This window comes from Acanthopagrus latus, chromosome 8 (assembly GCF_904848185.1).
Source record: "Acanthopagrus latus isolate v.2019 chromosome 8, fAcaLat1.1, whole genome shotgun sequence".
Classification (NCBI taxonomy): domain Eukaryota; kingdom Metazoa; phylum Chordata; class Actinopteri; order Spariformes; family Sparidae; genus Acanthopagrus; species Acanthopagrus latus.
This window is the reverse complement of record NC_051046.1, coordinates 2658668-2678167: the sequence shown is the minus strand read 5'-3', so window position 1 is coordinate 2678167 and position 19500 is coordinate 2658668. Positions and strand designations below refer to the sequence as shown.

Sequence of the window (19500 nt, the reverse complement as noted above, 5' to 3'; positions counted from 1 at the left end):
CTCTGTAACACTCATCATGGTTAAAATTCTACATGTATGTTTGATTAAACATCACCTGGCAGTTTATTTCAGTGTTGACAAGCAATTTAATGGTTTTTTAATGTTTATAATTCCTCGTACATGGTCGATAATATATGATAAACACCATGTAGTTCATCTGTATACAGTGTTTGGATGCCTTAATAGTTGAACATTATATTTATTAACCTTTACAATGCTTATTAAATGACAGAAGTTTCATTCACCATGTATTGATTATGTTTATTATGACGTGATACTGATATCATCCGCCTTTTGTCACTAGCAGGACGATTAAATTCACTTGGAACAACTTTAGGAGGGACACGGTGATGATCAGAACAGCGTGCAGCGTCAGTCGGTCGCGCATTTCTGCAGAAACATGACTGAGAGCGAACAAACACTGAGATGTGATGATGTTTAATATCCACGGATGACGCGTCCGTGTGAAATGCGAGGCGCGTAATCCGGTGACATGATCGCGGATTGTTTGTGGTTTTGGTGGCTTGTAACGATCATCGTGCAGCAGCCTGTCTGTCTGTCTGTCTGTCTGTCTGTCTGTCGGCTGTGATTCATGTGGAAGAAAAAAGCAAAGCAGAGGTGGGAGGAGGACACTCGGCGGCGGTGTGGTGTCCGCCCCTCTCTCTGAGAAGTAAAGAGTTAACGGAGCGGTGGGTTTGCCCATTCTCCTGCTGTGAGTGACGCGATCATCTCTCTTATCCCTCAACTTTGCCTGTTGCCAGACCAGGCAGCCGAGCTGGACGCTGGCTTCTTCTCACGGCTTGTCATTTCTTCAACGCGATCACAACCGACAAGAACAGAAAGAAGAAGAAAAAAAACAACAACAACTCTTTCCACTCTTCCTCCTCCTCCGCCGCCTCCTTTTATTTATGTTTCATCCCCGCTGACTTTTTTTGTTTTGGCTGCTGAATCCGTAGCGATGATTTTTAGTTTTTCTTCCCATCGGACTCCCCGATGTTGTGCAGTCTGCTACACGAAGGCGTGAATCTTTTTTTTTTTTTTTTCCTTCTTCTCCTTCTTCTCACTGAGTAGAGGTGGATCTTCCCGGATACGCCGCGGAGCAGAGGGGGGTTTATTGAAAATAAAAAGCAGAAGAGTTTGACGGAAATCCCCCCGCACACACACGCCAGTAAAACATGCCGCGGAGGAAACAAGAAGCGCCCAAGCGCGCAGCAGGTACGTGCGTGTGTCCAAAAACTGTAGCGTGCGTAAAAAGATCCAGCTTTACTGCGGATGTTACCTTTTGTTTTGTAAAGCTCACTTTACAGTCACTGCATTTCCGTTTCCACTTTGCGTGTGTGTGTGTGTGTGTGTGTGTGTGTGTGTGTGTGTGTGTGTGTGTGTGTGTGTGTCTTTAGCGATGCGCTTTGTCACTCTTGGCTACTCTTGTGAGACCTCATAGAAACTGTCCCCCCCCCCTTTAAAAAGCGGATGTGCAGGTTTTGTGTACAACAATCTGAGGGGTCGTGCGGGTTTGTGTGCGTGTGTGTGTGTGTGTGTGTGTGTTCCCCTCCGCTGTTAGTTGACTGCTTGTAAACTTTCGCTTCCTATTGTTCCCAACGTGAATCCTCCCCTCATAGTTTTTTTTGTCGGTACCGATCCGAGCTGCTGCTGTCTGTGTTGGATCTTTGAGAGGTTAAAAAAAAAAAAAAAAAAAAAGCCCCTCTGGAAACCAGCCGTGTTTTCTTGATAGTGAGTGCCCGAGGCGTGCCATAAGGAGGGAGAGGAGGGGAGGAGGAGGAGGAGGAAGAAGAAGGGGGGACATGAGGGCTTTGTGCGCATTTGATCCAAGCGCATAACTTCTTTTTGCACAAGCGGGAGGAAGAAGAGAGGAGGAAAAAAGAAAAGAGAGAGAAAACAGAAAAGCCCCTCTACCTCTGAGCTTTTTCTCTCTTTTCTCTCTCTTTCTTGGGATAAGATAAACAATTTGAGAGCGGACAATGGAGGTTTCGTGGGCTGGAAGGAGCCATAATCGACAGTTGCCATGTCCGATTTGACGGTTGATTGATTGGCTGTCATGCGGCTTTGATCTGATCCTTCCCGATTTGCATCAGAAAATCACTTCCCACCATGTGCTGCAGGCCGCTGACGTCACGTTTAAACCACTTTGAAAGGCCCTGTGTACTTTTTACCCTCATACACACACACACACACACACACACACTCTTTCTGTCTGATGGTCAACTGACTCACGAAAAAGTGAAAGAAGGGGGGACAAAGTGGTTTCACAGTGAGACATCACACACACACACACTCACTCATACAAACAGACACACACACACACACACACACACACACACTTCCAGCAGAGAACATCACACTCCCCATGTGTACATGCTCACTTATTCACTTTGAACACACACACACACACACACACGCAGTGGGTATGGGAGGCGGGGAGGAGTGGGTTAGAGGTTGTAAAAGGAGCCGTGTGCTATGTAATGGAGGGGAGGAATGGGTTTGCTCTGTCAGACCGGGCCGTCACAACGGCTTTGTTTCATGTTTGATTTAATTGTCTCTCCCCTGACAGGCCCATTCATCAATGGCTTTAATGGTCAATCAGAGACAGGCTGAGTGAGTGCTCCCATTCTGTTTAGCCATAAGCTGGCCTGGGCTTTTATTTCATCAAAATGCCCCAGCCTAATGTACATGCTCACTGGCTCAGAGTGGCCGCGGGGAGCACATAAAGAATGACTGAAAGCTTTCTGATTTCAGATCAGTGAGAAGGATGGGGCTTTTTTTCTCTCTCTCTCTCTCTCTCTCTCTCTTTCTCCCTTTCCTCTCCTTTGCGTCTCCTCCTCTCCCTTTCTCCTCCTCTTCTCCTCCCCGGCTACACTGCTGCCTTCTCTGTTGACGGAACGGGAATAAAAGGCTGTAATATAGATCGTTTTGTGTTTTTAGAAAACAACTTTTTCTCCCTGAAACCACGCTTCTTTGTTCATTCATTCATCTATTCATTTCTTCATTTTTTCATGCTCCCCTTCCACCCCTGTCAGTCAGCCCGTGCAGCTGCAAGTTATAAAGTTGTCAACTGTTCAGTGGCACACAAAGGGTGATGATGAATTGATTGCAGCACAGAGCATGGTGATAGAGAGAGCAAAGAAAAGGATGACAGATGATGGGCCTTGATTAGGGACTTAGGGGGAGAGTCAGCCCACTGCAACCTTGAGACTTGCATGAAAAATCCCCCCTCCACCTCCACCACCACCACCACCACCACCACTCGCTCCACACACACACACACACTCACACACACACACACACACACACACTGCTTTGCTCTCTCATTGTCTCTCCACCACACACTGTCTCAGCTTCTCCCTCTCTTTCCTTCCTCCGTCTGAGAGGGTTTCTCTCTCTCCACAGTAGAAAACTTGTTTTGCCTGCTTCATTAGCGTTGGTCCAATTAGCCGTGAGGCTGATGGAGTCCTGACAGGCCCTGTGATTGGAGATGACAAGCTCGGGGTGCCCGGCCCAATGAGGTTTGCCACCACTTTGATGTAATCAACTTGATATTACACAGAGCCGCTCGCCTTTGGTTGTGCTGTAACTCAATTTTCCGCTGCAGGTGACAAATGGGCCTGCCTACCTGGGTCAGGTCTGAGTGCTCTTAACAACCGAGGGCAGCTGGCCACGTAAACAGCCGAGCAAACATGAGAAAGAGACTCCCCCAGCTGTGGAAATACAGGCCTCCTTCCTCTGCGGCCGGCCATTAGCTTCGCCGCGAGGCCGGCCGGAGCCCTGAAGCTGTCGAAACGGCTGCGGAAAGTTGAAATACTCCACCGACTTCACAGGAAGTCAGCGTCGGCTTTACAACGTGTGGGCGAGGACGCGGCGATATCACTGGAATGTTTAACCTGTACAGTATGTCCGCAGACCGGTGTCAGTGTGTTTAGTGTGCACAAATTCTCTGTCATGGTCTGGTCATACGTGTGTGTGTGTGTGTGTGTGTGTGTGTGTGTGAGTCCAACACAGAGGGAGAGGGGTGGTGTTAGTCTGATTTGGACCGGGCTCCACAGCAACAGTCTCTTCTTTCTGCAGGGTCAGGATTACAGCTGCCAGACTGGCAGCCATCACTCATGTCTATCTGCGAGTGAGCGAGTGAGTGTGTGCTAATATCAGTGAGCACGCACTTTCTGATTTGTTGGTATTGCATGTGTGTGTGTGTGTGTGTGTATTTGGGGGGTTTGGCTGGAGATAGTGATGAAAGGAATTGTAACCGTAGACCACCTGCTGGGGTCGAGCCATAATTCTCTGAACTGCGTTTGCACTCTACGTACGCTCGCTTTCTTCCGTCTCCGCAGCGTTACTCCAAACTTACTCCACGACACGTAGTACACAAACATGCCCGGCGGAGAGACGAGCAGTTTGAAGCACACGTTGCAGACACATGCGTGTGTGTGTGTGTGTGTGTTGTGACCGGGCTGTTAAAAGCAGCCAGCGAAGTGAAGTAAGCTGTTTTTTTTTCTATCTGTCTGCCTTCCTGTTGTTTAAGTGTGAAAAGCATGCCCTTACGGAAGCGGCGGGGGAGCGAGTGCTGGGACCTAATTGTTTCGACCGACATACGGACTGACAGCGCTCGCGAGCTTTAACAACAATACGCCTCCGCTGGCGTTGTTTGCAGGTGCGAGCGCGGCGAATGTTTTGGCCTTGCAGGGCCCGTTGCTAATGAAAGTCCTGTGGCTGGATTCCGGTGAGGTTGAGTCACGTCTGTGATCTATGTGTCTGATAAGTGCATACCTAATGAGGCTGTGAGCACCAGTGGAAAGAGGAGGGCTGACAGAGTGTTTCCCACAGGTATTGACAGATGCCTTTTTGTTTTTGCCATAGGCCCTGACTCCATAAATCCTGCCTGTGTAATGATAACAGTGCCACCCTGCCAGCAAGTGAGTGAAAGGGAGAGTGTAAGAGGAGCGAGGGGGAGGAAGAGGAGGAGGAGGGAGGTGGGGACGATGAGGAGAAGAAGAGTGGGGGCGGTGAAATGGGCCTTCTCTCCTTTTTAACACGCACTTGGCAGATGTCAAGCCATAGGGTTGGGCTCCGGGAGAGAAAGAGGAGTGTAAGTGCTGTAGTAGTGTCACAAATAGAAAAACCGTTTCCCTTTCAGTGTGCTTTCAGCCGAGGTTTTCAGCCGGGGACTGCTGTCTGGGCACTGAGTCGGAGGCTTTGTAAAAATAGTCCCACCGCTGTTGTGATAGATGCAGCTGCACTGTGGCGACAATTGGGACAGGCTGGATCCCTCCAACCCCACCTCCCAGCCACCCACCTTCGCTCGCTCTCCCCTCTTTCTCCCACCACCCCTCCCAGAAGGTAGCGAGCGTCACTGCCTGGTTGGATGTGTTCTCTTTTTCGGGGAAACTGAGCCGCTCCGGTCTTCAGGGGTCCTGAAACCCAATCCAGGAGGAGAATAGCCCCGGCCATGCCAGAGAGCCGATTTCCTTTTCAACAGAGTCATTTATCACTGACCCACCCTTCGCTTCTGACACGGTGACGTGTGTCATTTATCAAACAGGCTTTACCAGACACACAGAGGAGGGGAGGTGGACGGGGAGGTGGTGGAGGGGGGGAGAGAGGAAGAGAACGAGAGAGTGAAAGAAGGGGAAAACAAGACAGAGAGAAACAAAGAGAAGGAGAGGAATGGAGAATGAGGTGCAGAGTCAGTGGAGAGAGACAAGAGGAATGGAGACACTGTCGTCTGTGTGTGTGTGTGTGTGTGAGAGTTTTTTCCAGGGAAGAGTGAGTTTTCCTGAAAGCCTTTTCGGAGGAGAAGCGTTTTGGGAGGGGGGAGATTTTTTGGAGATGACAGCGAGGATTGAGTTACACTGAGTTGTGTTTTGATGAGTGACAGTATGTTCTCCATGACACGTGTCTGGATGTCTGCGTGAGGCGGAGAGAATATTACTTTGTGAGTCCGACAAGTGTGTTCGGCGTGATGTTCTCGTGATATACGCAAGACGAACACAAGAAGGGGCGCTGTAGAGGTGTGTGTGTGTGTGTGTGCGCACGCGTGTGGCCATATGGCGTCAGTGTTTAATAGCGTATGAATGTGTGTGTGTGTGTGTGTGTGTGTGCTGCTCCCTGATGAGCCGGGCTGACAGGTATCACTCATGCAGCAGCCTGGCCTTTAAATGAACCCGGGCTGCTCTGCTCTCCCGTGGCCCTAACAGGCTCTCTCCAAGATGGATGCTTCTTTAAAAATCAGATTAATGATGGATACCAGGCTTATAGTGCCATTTATCATGAGGAATATTATTTAGGCCGGCCGTGTATGGCTGTAACTGGAGAGCCAGGACGAGAAGAAGCAGGGTGGAAAGCCTGAGACAGACACTCACTGTGTGATGGATGGCTGAGCGCTCTCTCTGAGTGTTACTAGACACCAGTGCCACAGCAGTAGGCCATAATCAGATAGCCCAGGGATGTTTATCCCGCAACTACACTACCCAGATTGCCTTGCCTGAAGGGTTGCTTTATGAAAGGTATAGTCTATCATTATTATCATCTTCAAAAAGTTAGTGGAGTCATGAAAAACTCTAGACACTGAAGGGCACGTAGCCGCCCCCGTGGAGTTTATTGCAATTATAAAATGATCCATTGGATCCAATCTAACTGACTGTAATGATTACCTAGAAGTTTCCATTGAGCTCTGCCCAGAAGAGTCCCCGGCCCGGCAGCGTTCCCCAACAATCATGAATAAAAGAGTACAGTGAAGGGGTCGAGGCGAGGCCACTCCGCTACAGAGAAGTAAAGAAAAAAAAAGAAAAGAAAGATAAAAAAAAAAAAGCTGTTGTTTTGTTTTTTTTGTCCTCTTCTCGTTCCCTCTCTCTGTCTCCTACCTCCTCCTCCTACTCACCACTGTGATTTATGGTGGCCATCCATCTTCAGGCTGCGTCCATCACCTCCTCGTTGCTAGGCGATCATGGCAGCAGCTGTGCGTTGTGAGAGGGGTTTGCTCGTCCCACTCCCAAGCCTCGACTTTATTCCCCTCACCCCCTCCAACATCGCCGCCGCTGCATTAACCGCGGGCCCAGTTCCAGCCACAAACATAAACCCAGTTTCAGACCTGAACCCGTCCCTTCATCTCCACTGTAGCCCCGGTTTGACCCCCTGATTTAGTGTCAGCTCTGCAGTCACCTTTAACCCCCAGCCGCCCTGTCAGGCCCACAGGAAAGCAGCACAAACCTTAGAGGAAAGTTATGTTTTGTAGCCGCCATCATCAGAGTTAATGTCACCGCTAAATTTACATTTAATGTATTTTTGAAAGGCCGTGACATTAGCACATCAAAAAGACAGATGTCTGTACATTCTGCCTGCACACAGACGTGATGTGAATTAAAATAGTTGTGCAGGGAAGTTTATGCAGGCGATTGGAGATCTTCCGTTTTTAAAATGCTGGTAAACTCAATTGAAATATGCAGTTGACGCCATTCACATTGTCAGACGTCGTCACGAATGCACCAGTTAAAAGCAGGGAACAGTCAGCAGCAGCAGATGGTTCACCTCATCAGACCACATCCAGAAGACGCTAAAGATTGTTTTTAAGAAGTCTTTATTACATTCTGAATTATACGCGCCATTTTTTTTTCCCCCGGAGCTGATAACAGGAAAGTTGAGACGTCTCGTTTCTCTCTGTGTCTCTCTCACCTCTGTTGTGAGTTGCACATGTGCAGTAACATACTTTCAAACTCAACGCCGGCTGAACGATGTTCATAGCGTCGTGTCTTCAGCGGTGAGTATTCACGTGTCCACCCTGCTGTTTTAGCTGCAGCCGATAAAAACCTTTGACTGCTGCAGAGTCGTTTGATGCTTTTTGTTTTTTTGTCGTGTACTTTGAGCACATTTACTATTATTGCGTCTGAATCGACGTGTTTAAACCCCGTCTGATCCAGTCAAACCAGCCGTTGCATGCGATCTCGGTGTGTCTCTACAAAACAGCGTCAGTTTATTTAGTGTTTTTGCCTCATTGACACAACCTGGTGACTTCTTAACAACACTGTTGTATGAGGCCTGGGCAGTTGAAGGAATGGGGAAGCAAACAGCAGTTCCGCTTCGTGGAGTTTTTGTTTGGGAACGAGTCCTCGAGAAAAGATTGATGGGAAGAAGTCGGAGGCAGAGATGTGGGGCAGTTTAAGGAACTAAGAATCGTCAGAATGAAAATGGCTGGATGTGTAACGGCGCCTCCCCCCCCCGGTGCCGTCTCAGACCTCACTGCTGCCCTTGGCTCTGCACCTGTGGAAGCTTGTTTGTGTTGGATTTTCTGTTTGTTTCCATTTTGTTTATCGCTTGTTGTGGCTGCATCAGGTTTCAAAACCGGGGGACCGGAGCTATGAGTTTGCTGCCCTGCTCGTTCTGCATTAGAGTTTAGTAGCGGGGAGGCCTTTTTATATGTTTGTGGCTCATCTGGTGTCAGATAAAGAAGATGAATTTTCAGGTCTTGAAGGTCTGTGTGTGCAGCTGGTGGCTTTGAGGTTCACTCGTAACATAACAGGCAGCCGAGGGTTGAATCTACTCAGCGTCTCTCTCTCTCTCTGCATTACTTTCTGTGGGTGTCTCTCTCTTCTCCCACTCTCTTACGATGTGCATTGACAAGGTTCAGCCCTAAGCTTTGCCTGGGGCCAGAATGATCTCTCTGTTTTTCCCATCTCCCATATCACACATCCTGCACTACAATCGGCGGACACAATGTATTCACAATGCCATCAGGGGGTAGAGAACACACACAAATAAAGAAAAAAGACTTGACAAAGACGTCCACGATCGCCTGTAACATGAGCAAAACGTAGAATGTGGCGTTTTACAAACCTGGAAAACGAAACGAGCAGCACATGACGGCCTTCTGTGGTCATATCTTGAAGCAGCGAATTATGTCAGGACTTATTAATTTTTCAAGTGGCCACAGATCACCTGTTACATATTTTCTCGTGGGACTTTTCAGCCCAGCCTGTGAGGATCAAAGGGAAGAGGAGGGAGAGAACTAAGTTTGATTGAGTGCGTTACTCTGACAAATGTGTACAACAGAGAGGCATTTTAGGTATGTTACTGATCTGCAGCTATTTTGACAGAATGGGGCTGTTTTGGACTGAATTATTCTAATCTATTTAAAGAGTTTTAGGCTGCTGGGAAACTCAAGAGAGAGAGAGAGAGAGAGAGAGACACAGAGAGAGAGTGGAAGTCGGTGGTTTTGCGGTTTCTTGTGATTGAGACTGAGGTGACTTCCTGTCCTTTAGTGTTCTGGAGCCGTTTCCTGTCAGTGAGAGCCCCCCGCTGAGGGGCCGTGTTGGTTTTTTAAGGGGGCGTCGGGGTCCAGTTGAAATACCGTGCACATGTCAAGAGGCACTCGTCGTGTTGTGACACAGTTTATAACTGCGCAGAGGCCTCCTGACCAATCACAGGCCGACACGTGATCAAAAGGTCGTGACGGATGTGTAACCTCCGCGCATCTCTGCATTAATTCTTTTATGCAGCTCGACGTCTGCGTCGTAAGTAAGCTGAAATCTCTGTGCTGCTTTCTTTTATTTCCTGTTGCTTGATTTTTATTTTCGGGGGGGAGGCCATAAAATATGTTTTGTAATCTTTACAGTGAGCTATACGGGGACCACCCATGTAGACAATTTCCTCTCCCCTCCCCGGATCAACCCAGTTGCGTCTTTGTTCCACGGCACAGTTCTCCGTGCATACGGTGATTGAGTTATAAATAAAGATGCAATCAAGCTGTGAAACCCTCGTACGAACGTTAGCTTTTTGTTTCAGTGTGTTTTTTTTTTTTTGTTGTGTTTGCTTAAAATCCTGGTGTGATAATTAAAGGTGCGCTACTTAGTTTTTGGGGAAGCAATTTTTAATCGACAGAGAAAAAAAAAATCTTTCAAACACACTGAAAATTCATGCTGTTTTACTTTGTTTGTATGTGGCGGACCCTGCCACTATTCCCACTTCAAACGGTGTCCTGGGGACCTCGTTCTGCTTGTTTATTACACATATTTATGAGTTTATATTTTGACCCCATTAATATAGTAAATATAAAAAACTATAGTGCACCTTTAAGCTATGTTGTTCCTGGTTTCTATCAGTGTAATATAAAAACATTTACTTACTGTATTTACATTGTGCGTTACGTTGCCTGATGAAGCAGGTAAACACAGTTTCTCTGAGATTATCTCAGGTAACAGAGGCTCAGTGTGGATGTAAATATTCTGCCAAATAATTTCAGAAAAACAAACAATAAACAGACATCTGCCAGCCATGCGGCACCTTTTATAGCATAAAAAAGGCACAGATTAAATACTGCACTCATGCCGACAAAGGACTCACCTTTTTTAGATCACGACGCCTGTGGCAAGGTTGTATCTTTTTTTTCAGAGACCAAGCAGTCATTGGGGGATGAGGGTCAGACATAGGTAGAGTTTTTTAATGACACATCCTGTTTATCCCGCTGCTGTTGGGTGTGATCTGGCTCCCAGACTGTTTTCCCAGCTGTGGAGGTCGGAGCAGGAATATATGCACTTTGGTCATCAAGGGACAGATTCAAGAAAAGAGACAGGAGTTAGTTACAGCTTGATGAAGAGGTGGTCGATCACGCTTTCACAAATTCACATGCACTATAATAAAACTAAATATATATTGTACAGTACTGTAAATCAAAATGACAGCGTTGTTGTGATATGAGATCTGAGAGTTTGGATAGCTTAGCTTAATATAGCATAAGTGTTTTCTTTCCCTGGTTTAAAAATCTGCATTATAGTAAAATTATGTAATTTTCTGAATTGTTCTCCTTGTACTGATATGTTGCCTTTAACCATTTAGTCATTAAATGCTCATTACTGGTAATTATTTATCAAAAATCTCATTGTGTTAATATTTTGCGATCCCTACAAATATCTCCTCTTGATTTTGAAGTGCTTTAGGAGGTTTTAAAAATCTCAACGTATATTACAGCGTCTCGTAATAAAACTTTAAAAAAAAAACTATTGCCATATTATTTTAAGGACGTGTCACGCAGCCTTAATTCGTCGAGCAAAGAGAAAAGGAGTGCGGGGACTTTCTACTCGAGAAGGAGATGATTGATTGTTTTCTTTTTAGGTCTTCAGATTATCACTCTTGCATACGAGGCCTATTTAAAATGCAGCATCTAAAAAAACAGAGCGTGCTTTCAGCAGCACTTGAGGAGAGACAACCCATGGGACGGAGGGAAGGAGACGGAGAGAGGCTCTGCTTTAGAGGCAGCCACAGCACCTTCCTGCTTAATCACCCCCTGTCCCTGCCCTGTCTGTTGTTCCTGATCGTCAGAGCAGCACTGCAGTATTTCTATCAGATGATCTCTCCCTCCTCGTCTGCGGCCCTTATGTTTATGAAAATGATACTCCACAGGAATGCCTCCTGCATGCCAAGATGTCACTGTCTTTCCTCATCGCTTGCATCTACGTGCATGTACGTGTGTTTGTGTGTGTGAGGAAGAGAGAGGTGGTGGTGGTGGTGGTGGTGGTGAGCTGGTGTCATAACCGACTGACTAGCTTTATTTATAATTACGTGGGTGTGTGTGTGTTTGAGGTTGCGTATATTAAAGGTGAAATGTGTGTTTCTGCATGTGAGACTTTTGCTTTTTCGTCAGCATGTGTGTTTGTGCGAATGTGTTATTGCTATTTCTGTGCGAGCCGTGACTGAGATGTTGATTGTGTGAAAGTGCACCTCCGACCGTTCTTATCCTCCCCACCCACCCTCCCTCCATCCCCGAGAAAGGGATCATTCATGGAACCTAATGATTCTTGTCTTTCCCCCACATGGCATCGGCTCACTTTATCATTACAAGAACACACACATCGCTCTTCCTCTCACTTATACACACACTAGGAAAACTCATACATTGGCCCGACACCATATGCTCAGATAATAGTTAAGACTGCATCCAAGAGTATTGTTGTATTCATAATCCTCTCCTCTTTTTCTTTTTTATTCTAAGGGAGCCTCTATACTGCCATCACCTTTTATTAGCTTGATAAATCACCTCTGTTGTCAGTCAAGCCAGGGAGAATAATTGGATGTGGTTGTCGCCCTGTGTGATGGATTATCAGTCATTGGGGATTAAATTAACAGATAGTGCTCAGACATAATGGTTTTTGTTTTGCATTTTAAATTGCCTGGGAGCACGGCTAGACTCTCCAGGTTTTATAGCCGGTCCTTTTGGACTTCTTTTCCCCCTCTCCATGCTATCAAGGCTTAATGACAAATGAACAATAACCTATAGGGCCGCAGCTCTATTAGTATGAAATGTAAAACATTTAATACCGAGCTCCGGCACAGAGAGGGGCCTGGGAAGGCTTACGAATGTGATAACATGGCATGAAATTGGATATAGCAATGGTTTGATGAAATAGCTTGACAATGTGAAGAAATATGTGGAATATTTTCTTGATGAGGAAGAGAAAGGTGACCTGACAACTTGGTCAAGCGGTGTGTCAGGCTCGCCTGATGCAAGCTGACATCTGTGACCAGCTAGTCAGGATACAAACACATTAACTGCCTCATCCTGGCTGGATTTCCTCTTTCAAATGAGAATCTGACACGAAATCCTTCCAGAGGAGAGGCGGAAGAGAAAGTAAAGCGAGGGGAGAGAGGAGGGTGTGGGCAGTCGCTCCAGCCCTGGTAGCAGTGAGATATCTCTCCTTGCGTGTTTTCCCGAGCGTGAGCGATTTACCTCCTCGCCCCCTTTCTCCATCCTCCCGAGCCCCTCCCTCCCCTCCACATCCACATTATCATAATTGTGTCCAGAACATGAGGGGCCGGGGAAGTGATCATGTCATTTTATTTACACCCTGCTTGGCCCTTTTTACAAACGACATGCCACTGACTGCCAAGCGGACTGGGGCCCGACGACATCTTTTGATCAGGGCTGTCGGGGCCTATCAGCGGAGAATGGCAGGTAATGGATACCCAGTGACAAACCAAATCTCCGGGAGGACGGAGAGTGGGCCGCACCTGCCAGGTCTCCATTAGGCTGGCCTCTCAGTGGGGCTGCCTGCTGACTGTGCCCCCAGGGCCCAAATCAGACCAGCGCCAGCCGCATGGCTGCCTAGAGATTGGCTGTTAGCACTGGAAATGAGAGTTATTTCAGCTATGACATTTTTGTTTAGACTGGACGTGTGTGTGTGTGTGAGGCGGTTGGGGGAATGAAGGATTTAGTCACAGTGTGTGTGTGTGTGTGTGTGTGTGTGTGTGTGTGTGTGTGTGTGTGCCTGTTTTTGCATCCACAACGTGTGAGCGCACAAACTGTAACTATACCTACAGCTTCTTTCTGTGGCATTTGTCTTGGTTTACAATATTGTCCGAATGGCCTCAGACCTGTCTGCATGCCGTCCGCTTCTTTTTCTTTTTTTTTTTAAGAGATTGTTTGTTTTTCCTTAAGTTGAGCGGTTTTGTGAGTGAGTTGGACAGGAAATGAGGGAGGGGGGAAGGCATGATGACACTGCGGAAGAAGGGGGCGAGTGGTGGGTGAGTTGGCGTTGAGTGGGTAGGCTCACCACCACAGGAGACACGGGACACACACACACACACACACACACACACACACACACACACACACACACACACACACCATTCTCCATGTAAGCAGTGGGAGCCAACATGGAAAGTGACAGATCGCTTATGCATTGCCGTCATGTTGACGCGCCTCACTCTCACCTCGTCATCTTCATCCTTCTCCTGCGGCCTCATTTTCTTCCTCCCTTTATTTTGTTAGCTCCTTTTTTTTTTTTTTTTTTTTAACGATGAGTGAAATGTCTTTGTTTTACATTCGCATGACATCCAACACCTGTTTGGACTGTGGTGATTTGCTTTTGAGAATTCAGCTTTAACCCGGAGTATCGACTATCTTCCGCACATTAAGAAACTAATGAACTCACTTCGGTCTGGATGACACTGTCGGATGTCTATTCAACATGTCAGAATTTTCTCCAACAAAATCCTGACATCCTTTTCTTGAAATTCTTCAAGATACGCTCTTTGTCTGCACGCGCATGTGTGTGTATGTGTGTGTGTAATCAGAGAAGAGGCAGATGAAGAGGCGTCAGACATATTAACTGACAGATGGAGGTTGATCCAACTCATTTATTACCCCAGAGGAGAATGCCACAGTGAGATTGGGCTTCATTAATTTCAGATTTAGTTTTCATTTCAAGCTGTTGCGCCCTGAGATAAATAAAATGGCGCATTATGTTTTTGCCAAGATATTTCTTTTTTGTTTTCCTCCAATAGAAGGAGTGAAAAGAGGGGAGGCATAAGTTCCGTGTGGCTGGGGTAGTATATAAATACAGGCTCGCCTAGAGGAAAATAACACCTCAACGGTTGATGAGGTGAAATGGGATGACTGTAATTTCTCAGCTCAGCTTTAAAGGCTCCCACACAGATGGCTCATTTATCCCTGGGAGTCCTCGGGCACACATAGCAGGGAAACTTTTTCTCCAGTTATTCTAACATAGCGTGTTCACTCCCTGCAATTTAACTCATCTCTTTCTTTCTCTCTTTGTCTCCATTCTCCTTGCAGCCTATTCTCCTGAGGAGCTGACAGAGCACGCTGTGGAGGATGAGGAGGTGGAAGCAGACGACTTGCCCTCAGCCCCTCAGGATGACCTTCCCATGAAAGATGAGTTTGTGGAGCAGAGCGCAGACCCTGCCAAGGAGCAGGCATGTGACCAGGAATCAGCTGGGGCCGCAGAGCTCTCAGGACAAGAGATGGACAGTGAGTCACATGTGAGTGAGACCAGTGACCGTCTCTCAGACTTCGAGAGCCCCTCCAGAAAAGCTGAGAGCAACGTGGTCACGGCACCTCTGAATGGTGGCACTAAAACACCTCCCATAGGCATGGACACCTTAGAACAAATGAAGGCTATCTACTCCAGCTTCCTGAGCAGCCCCTTGTGGTCGCCGCTGAACTTTAATTCCACACCGCCACAGGCGCAATCGTCAGCTTCGACAGAGAAGCCAGCTCGCAGCAACAGCACCAGTAGCAGTAGCAGCTGCAGCAGCGGAAGCTATGACTGGCACCAGTCTGCAGTGGCAAAGTCACTACAGCAGCATCCTCCCCAGAGCCGTCACCACGCTCAGTCCGAGCCCAGCCTCTTTAGTACAGTCCAGCTCCACAGGCAAAACCCAAAGCTGTTTGGCTCAATCTTCAGTGGGGCCAGTAAATTTCGCTGTAAGGGCTGTAGTGCTGCTTATGACACCCTGGTGGAGCTGACAGTCCACATGAATGACACAGGTCACTATCGCGATGACAACCAGGACAGGGCAGGAAGTGGTGGGAAGCGCTGGTCTAAACCACGTAAGCGTTCCCTGTTGGAGATGGAAGGGAAGGAGGATGCCCAGAAGGTTTTGAAGTGCATGTATTGTGGCCACTCCTTCGAATCCCTCCAGGACCTCAGTGTCCACATGATCAAGACCAAACACTACCAGAAAGTGCCTCTGAAGGAGCCCATGGCCCCCGTGGCAGCCAAAATCATTTCTTCTAAGAAAAGGGGACTCGTGGGGTTGGATCTCACCCCGTCACCACGCTCTAGAGAAGGAACCCCCAAAGCTAAGCATTCACAGGCAGACCTGAGTGAAACCTCACAGAAGTCTTCCTCCAGCCCCTACAGCACTCCCAACAACCGCTACGGCCACCAGAATGGTGCAAGCTACGCGTGGCAGTTCGAATCCAACAAATTCCAGATCCTCAAGTGTATGGAGTGTGGCAGTTCCCATAATACACTACAAGAGTTGAGAACCCACATGATGGTGACAGGACACTTCCTGAGGGTAACCAGCTCTGTGGGAAAGAGAATCAAAACACTTCCTGAGGCCACCTCCCCCAATCCTGTGAGGGTCACCACACCTACTGAACAGAGGGTCCAGTCTGTCCCGCTGGCACCCTCCACCTTCTCTCCTCCACCTCTTCAAACCACATCGACCTCCCCCGCTACCTCCCCTCCTCTTAAAGAGATCAAAAAGGAGGAGGTCGAGGAGGAGTGCACTAAGGAAGAGGCTGTTGGAAATGAGAAGCAAGTCGTAGCTCTAGTCGGGAAGGAGGAGGACACTGAGAAGGAGGAAAAATATGACATCTCAATGTATAACTATCTCACTGAAGAGGACCTGAAGGAGAGCCCTAAAGGTGGCTTTGATATTCTCAAATCACTGGAAAACACTGTGACTTCAGCCATCAACAAGGCACAGAGTGGCAATCCAAGCTGGGGGGGATACCCCAGCATCCACGCAGCCTACCAGTTCCCCAGTGCCCTCAAGCTCCAACAGGGCGGCATGGACAAGAACTCCCCAGTGAAGTTCCTGTTCAACGGAGGGGACAGCACTTTGTCCTCCCTCGCCAAGAACCAGCCCCTCATTTCCCCGCCACTTAGCCAGTCCTCCCCCTTCCCCTGCAACAACTTCCAGGCGATGGAGGATTTAGTGAAAAAAGTGACTGAGAAAGTAGCAAAAGTAGAGCAAAGGGTGAAACAGTTGTCTCCCAAGATGGAGAATCATCTCTCTCCCTGCAGTAGCGAGGCTGGAGAATCTCACAAGGGAGGAGAGGCTGACTCGCCTCGGGAGTGGCGTGCAGTCACCCCAGCCAATAGCGACAGGGGAAGCCATAGCGACAGAGCGTCCCCTACAACAGAACCCAAGAGAGAGACAGCAGTCAAATCCCCACTCACCTCGACGCTGAGATGCAGTACCGCCATTATCACTGGCCATACTCCTCCAGAGCAGCCCTTTGTCAACCCTCTAAGTGCTCTTCAGTCAGTAATGAACATTCATTTGGGGAAAGCAGCCAAGCCTGCCTTGCCAAACCAAGATCCCCTGAGCATGCTCTCCAGGCTCAACCAGAGCATGGCTGAGAGGGCTGCTGTGGCCGCCCCTCCCTCACAGACCAAAAAGCCGGAAAGTGTAGTTGATAATAGTTTCTGCCAGCCCAGTGACGACCAGCCTATGGACCTGACAAAAGGGAAAAGCGATAGAGGAGGCTCTGTTGGCTCAGCCCCCCTCACCCCTTCATCCACAGCCTCCTCCATCTCCCCCTCTTCCCTCGTTACTCCTGCAAAGCTAACAGTGGTTTCTCCCTACACGTCCAGCAGCCCTCTGCATGAAAACGCACTGTCGGATATCTCGGACATGCTAAGGAACCTGACACAGTCCCACCATGTCCCAAAGCCGCCCTCACGGACCCGGGTCACTGAGAAAGCCGAGATTGTGGGCTCTACTCACGACGAAGATGACGCGACCGTGCACGGCCACAAACGCAAAGGCCGTCACTCCAACTGGAACCCCCAGCACCTCCTCCTCCTGCAGGCCCAGTTTGCCTCGAGCCTGAGGCAGACATCAGAGGGGAAGTACATCATTAACGACCTCAGCCCGCAGGAGAGAATGCACGTGTCTCGGTTCACAGGCCTCTCCATGACCACCATCAGCCACTGGCTGGCTAATGTCAAGTATCAGCTACGGAGAACTGGCAGAACCAAGTTCCTCAAGAACCTGGACTCTGGCCAGCCCATATTCTTCTGTAGTGACTGTGCCTCACAGATCCGAACCCCGGCAGCGTACGTATGCCACCTGGAAGCCCACCTAGGGTTCAGAATCAGGGACCTGGCCAAGCTGTCTCCCAAACAGACTGTCAGGGACTCCCACACTCTCACTGAGAAACTAGTGCCCCTGGAGTCCTTCCTTTCCCCACAATCACAAGATGACTGCAGTAGTAATGGGTCAGTGTACCGCTGCCAGCTCTGTGTCCGTAAATTTGCCACTAAGCACGCCATCAAGCTTCACCTCAGCAAGAGCCATGGGAAGTCTCCAGAGGACCATCTGCTATATGTGTGCGAACTGGAGAAACACTAAATTGCTCTCAGCAGCATTCATGCTGGAAAACACATGTAGAATGGCTGTTAAAATACAAAACAAAACAAAAAAAACAGAGAATATTTGAAAGTGCACAAAGAACTACTGTTACAAGTGTCAGCGCGAGGTGTTTACATCTATTTCGGCCTATAAACATTTCTGATTTCTCTGTATTTCAAAAGACATTTATTTCAAATCAAAATATACTGTAGGTCAAAGATAGACAGCCTGATTTGTCGTCAGCTTTGTTGTCTCCGTTCTCTCTATGTACACCTTCGCTAACGTGAGACAACAGAAGACGGATGATTTCACGTTCACGGTGAAGCTCGTTTGACTAGAAGGTCAGCTAATAACTTGACTTGAAAAAAAAATTAACTTTATTGTATTTATTTTGTTATTTTTTTGTGAGTTTGCTTTTGATTTGCTGGTAGACTGCATGTTCAACAAGTTTTACTGTTACATTTGTACAGTCCTGTCCTGTCCAGATTTTAAAATTGCCCTTTCAAACCGGTCATTTTTTTAAAAAAAACAACAACAAAAAAACACTTTAAAACAGCCAAACGCCTGGGAACGCTCCTTTTAAAAGAATCTGCCAAACAGCAAAAGTTCATTGCTTGTTTTTATAGTTTTCTCTGTACAGCCGATTGATTTTTCTTGCTGATTGTAAAAGCTGCCTTGTTCTATATCATTGAGTGAGGGGCACTTAAAATCCAGGTCTGTGTAAAAATGTATATAAAGTGTATAAGCTTACAACTTGCTGTTTAAATTATGCATACTTGTTATATTTCCTAATTTAAGAGGACTATGACTATCCACTGGTGCAGAGCCTTTGAAGAAGATTAAAAGGACATTGTTTTGCACAATAGTTTTATAAATGTTATTTGATAAAAAAAAAAACCCAACAACAATACAAATATGTTAATGCCTTGTGCTTCTATGATTAAATTGAATTAACTGCTGCATAACTCATTTGTTTTCTTTCGTGTTTCCCAACCGGAGAAATGTGTAGATCAAGGTGCATTGTGGGTCTCCAGTTTAAACAACAGGTGATATTTTAAAGCAGTCCGTTAATGAAGAGCGATAACTGACACGACAGATAACTGACAGAATTGTCCAACATATAATTTCCAAGCTGTTACCTAATTTTTCACCTGGCTTACTGGAAAATCATCAAAAAAAAACCAAAAAAAAACCAAAAACCCAGCCCCTCCCAATTCCTGTCCCACATTGTAATGACTAAGCATTTACAAATCAGCTGACAGATTGCTCAGAAAGCCACATCTGCAGAAATGCTGAGCAGAACTTAAAAAAACCCTCAGCATTTTTAATCCGCCGTTGTCTTCACAACTGCAATTTGTCTCGATATTCCTGGTGATTTCTGTGTCGTCGTGTTGTTGTGGGGCGGACTCGAGAGGTGCGAGCGGTGCCACTGCCTGCAAGGCGTCTGGCAGGTGGTGTGTGCTGCATGTAAACCACCAGATGTTTCTGAAACGAGCCACTGGAGGAGGAGGAGGCAGGCGGGCTGCAACAGCAGGCAGAGTGGGCTGATTACCACGGGGGCTTGGATGCCATCAGGAGCCCTGGGCACAGACAGCAGATCTGGCACACACCTGG

The 19500-nt window shown here is 47.5% G+C and overlaps 1 protein-coding gene across 1 annotated transcript; it reads left to right on the top strand.

The window, feature by feature from the left end:
- Positions 1-410: 410 nt before the first annotated feature.
- Positions 411-18851, top strand: tshz3a (teashirt zinc finger homeobox 3a). Its single transcript, XM_037108241.1, has 2 exons — positions 411-1215; positions 14570-18851. The coding sequence occupies exons 1-2, from the start codon at positions 1176-1178 to the stop codon at positions 17884-17886; spliced, it is 3357 nt and encodes a 1118-aa protein (XP_036964136.1). The 5' UTR covers positions 411-1175; the 3' UTR covers positions 17887-18851.
- The last annotated feature ends 649 nt before the right edge of the window (positions 18852-19500 follow it).

What these genes read in the sequence shown, in the direction of transcription:
- tshz3a (XM_037108241.1), top strand. Translation starts at nt 1,176, where the DNA reads ATGCCGCGGAGGAAACAAGAAGCGCCCAAGCGCGCAGCAG. An exon ending in AGCGCCCAAGCGCGCAGCAG is followed by an intron (nt 1,216 to 14,569) that starts GTACGTGCGTGT and finishes TTCTCCTTGCAG; the next exon opens with CCTATTCTCCTGAGGAGCTG.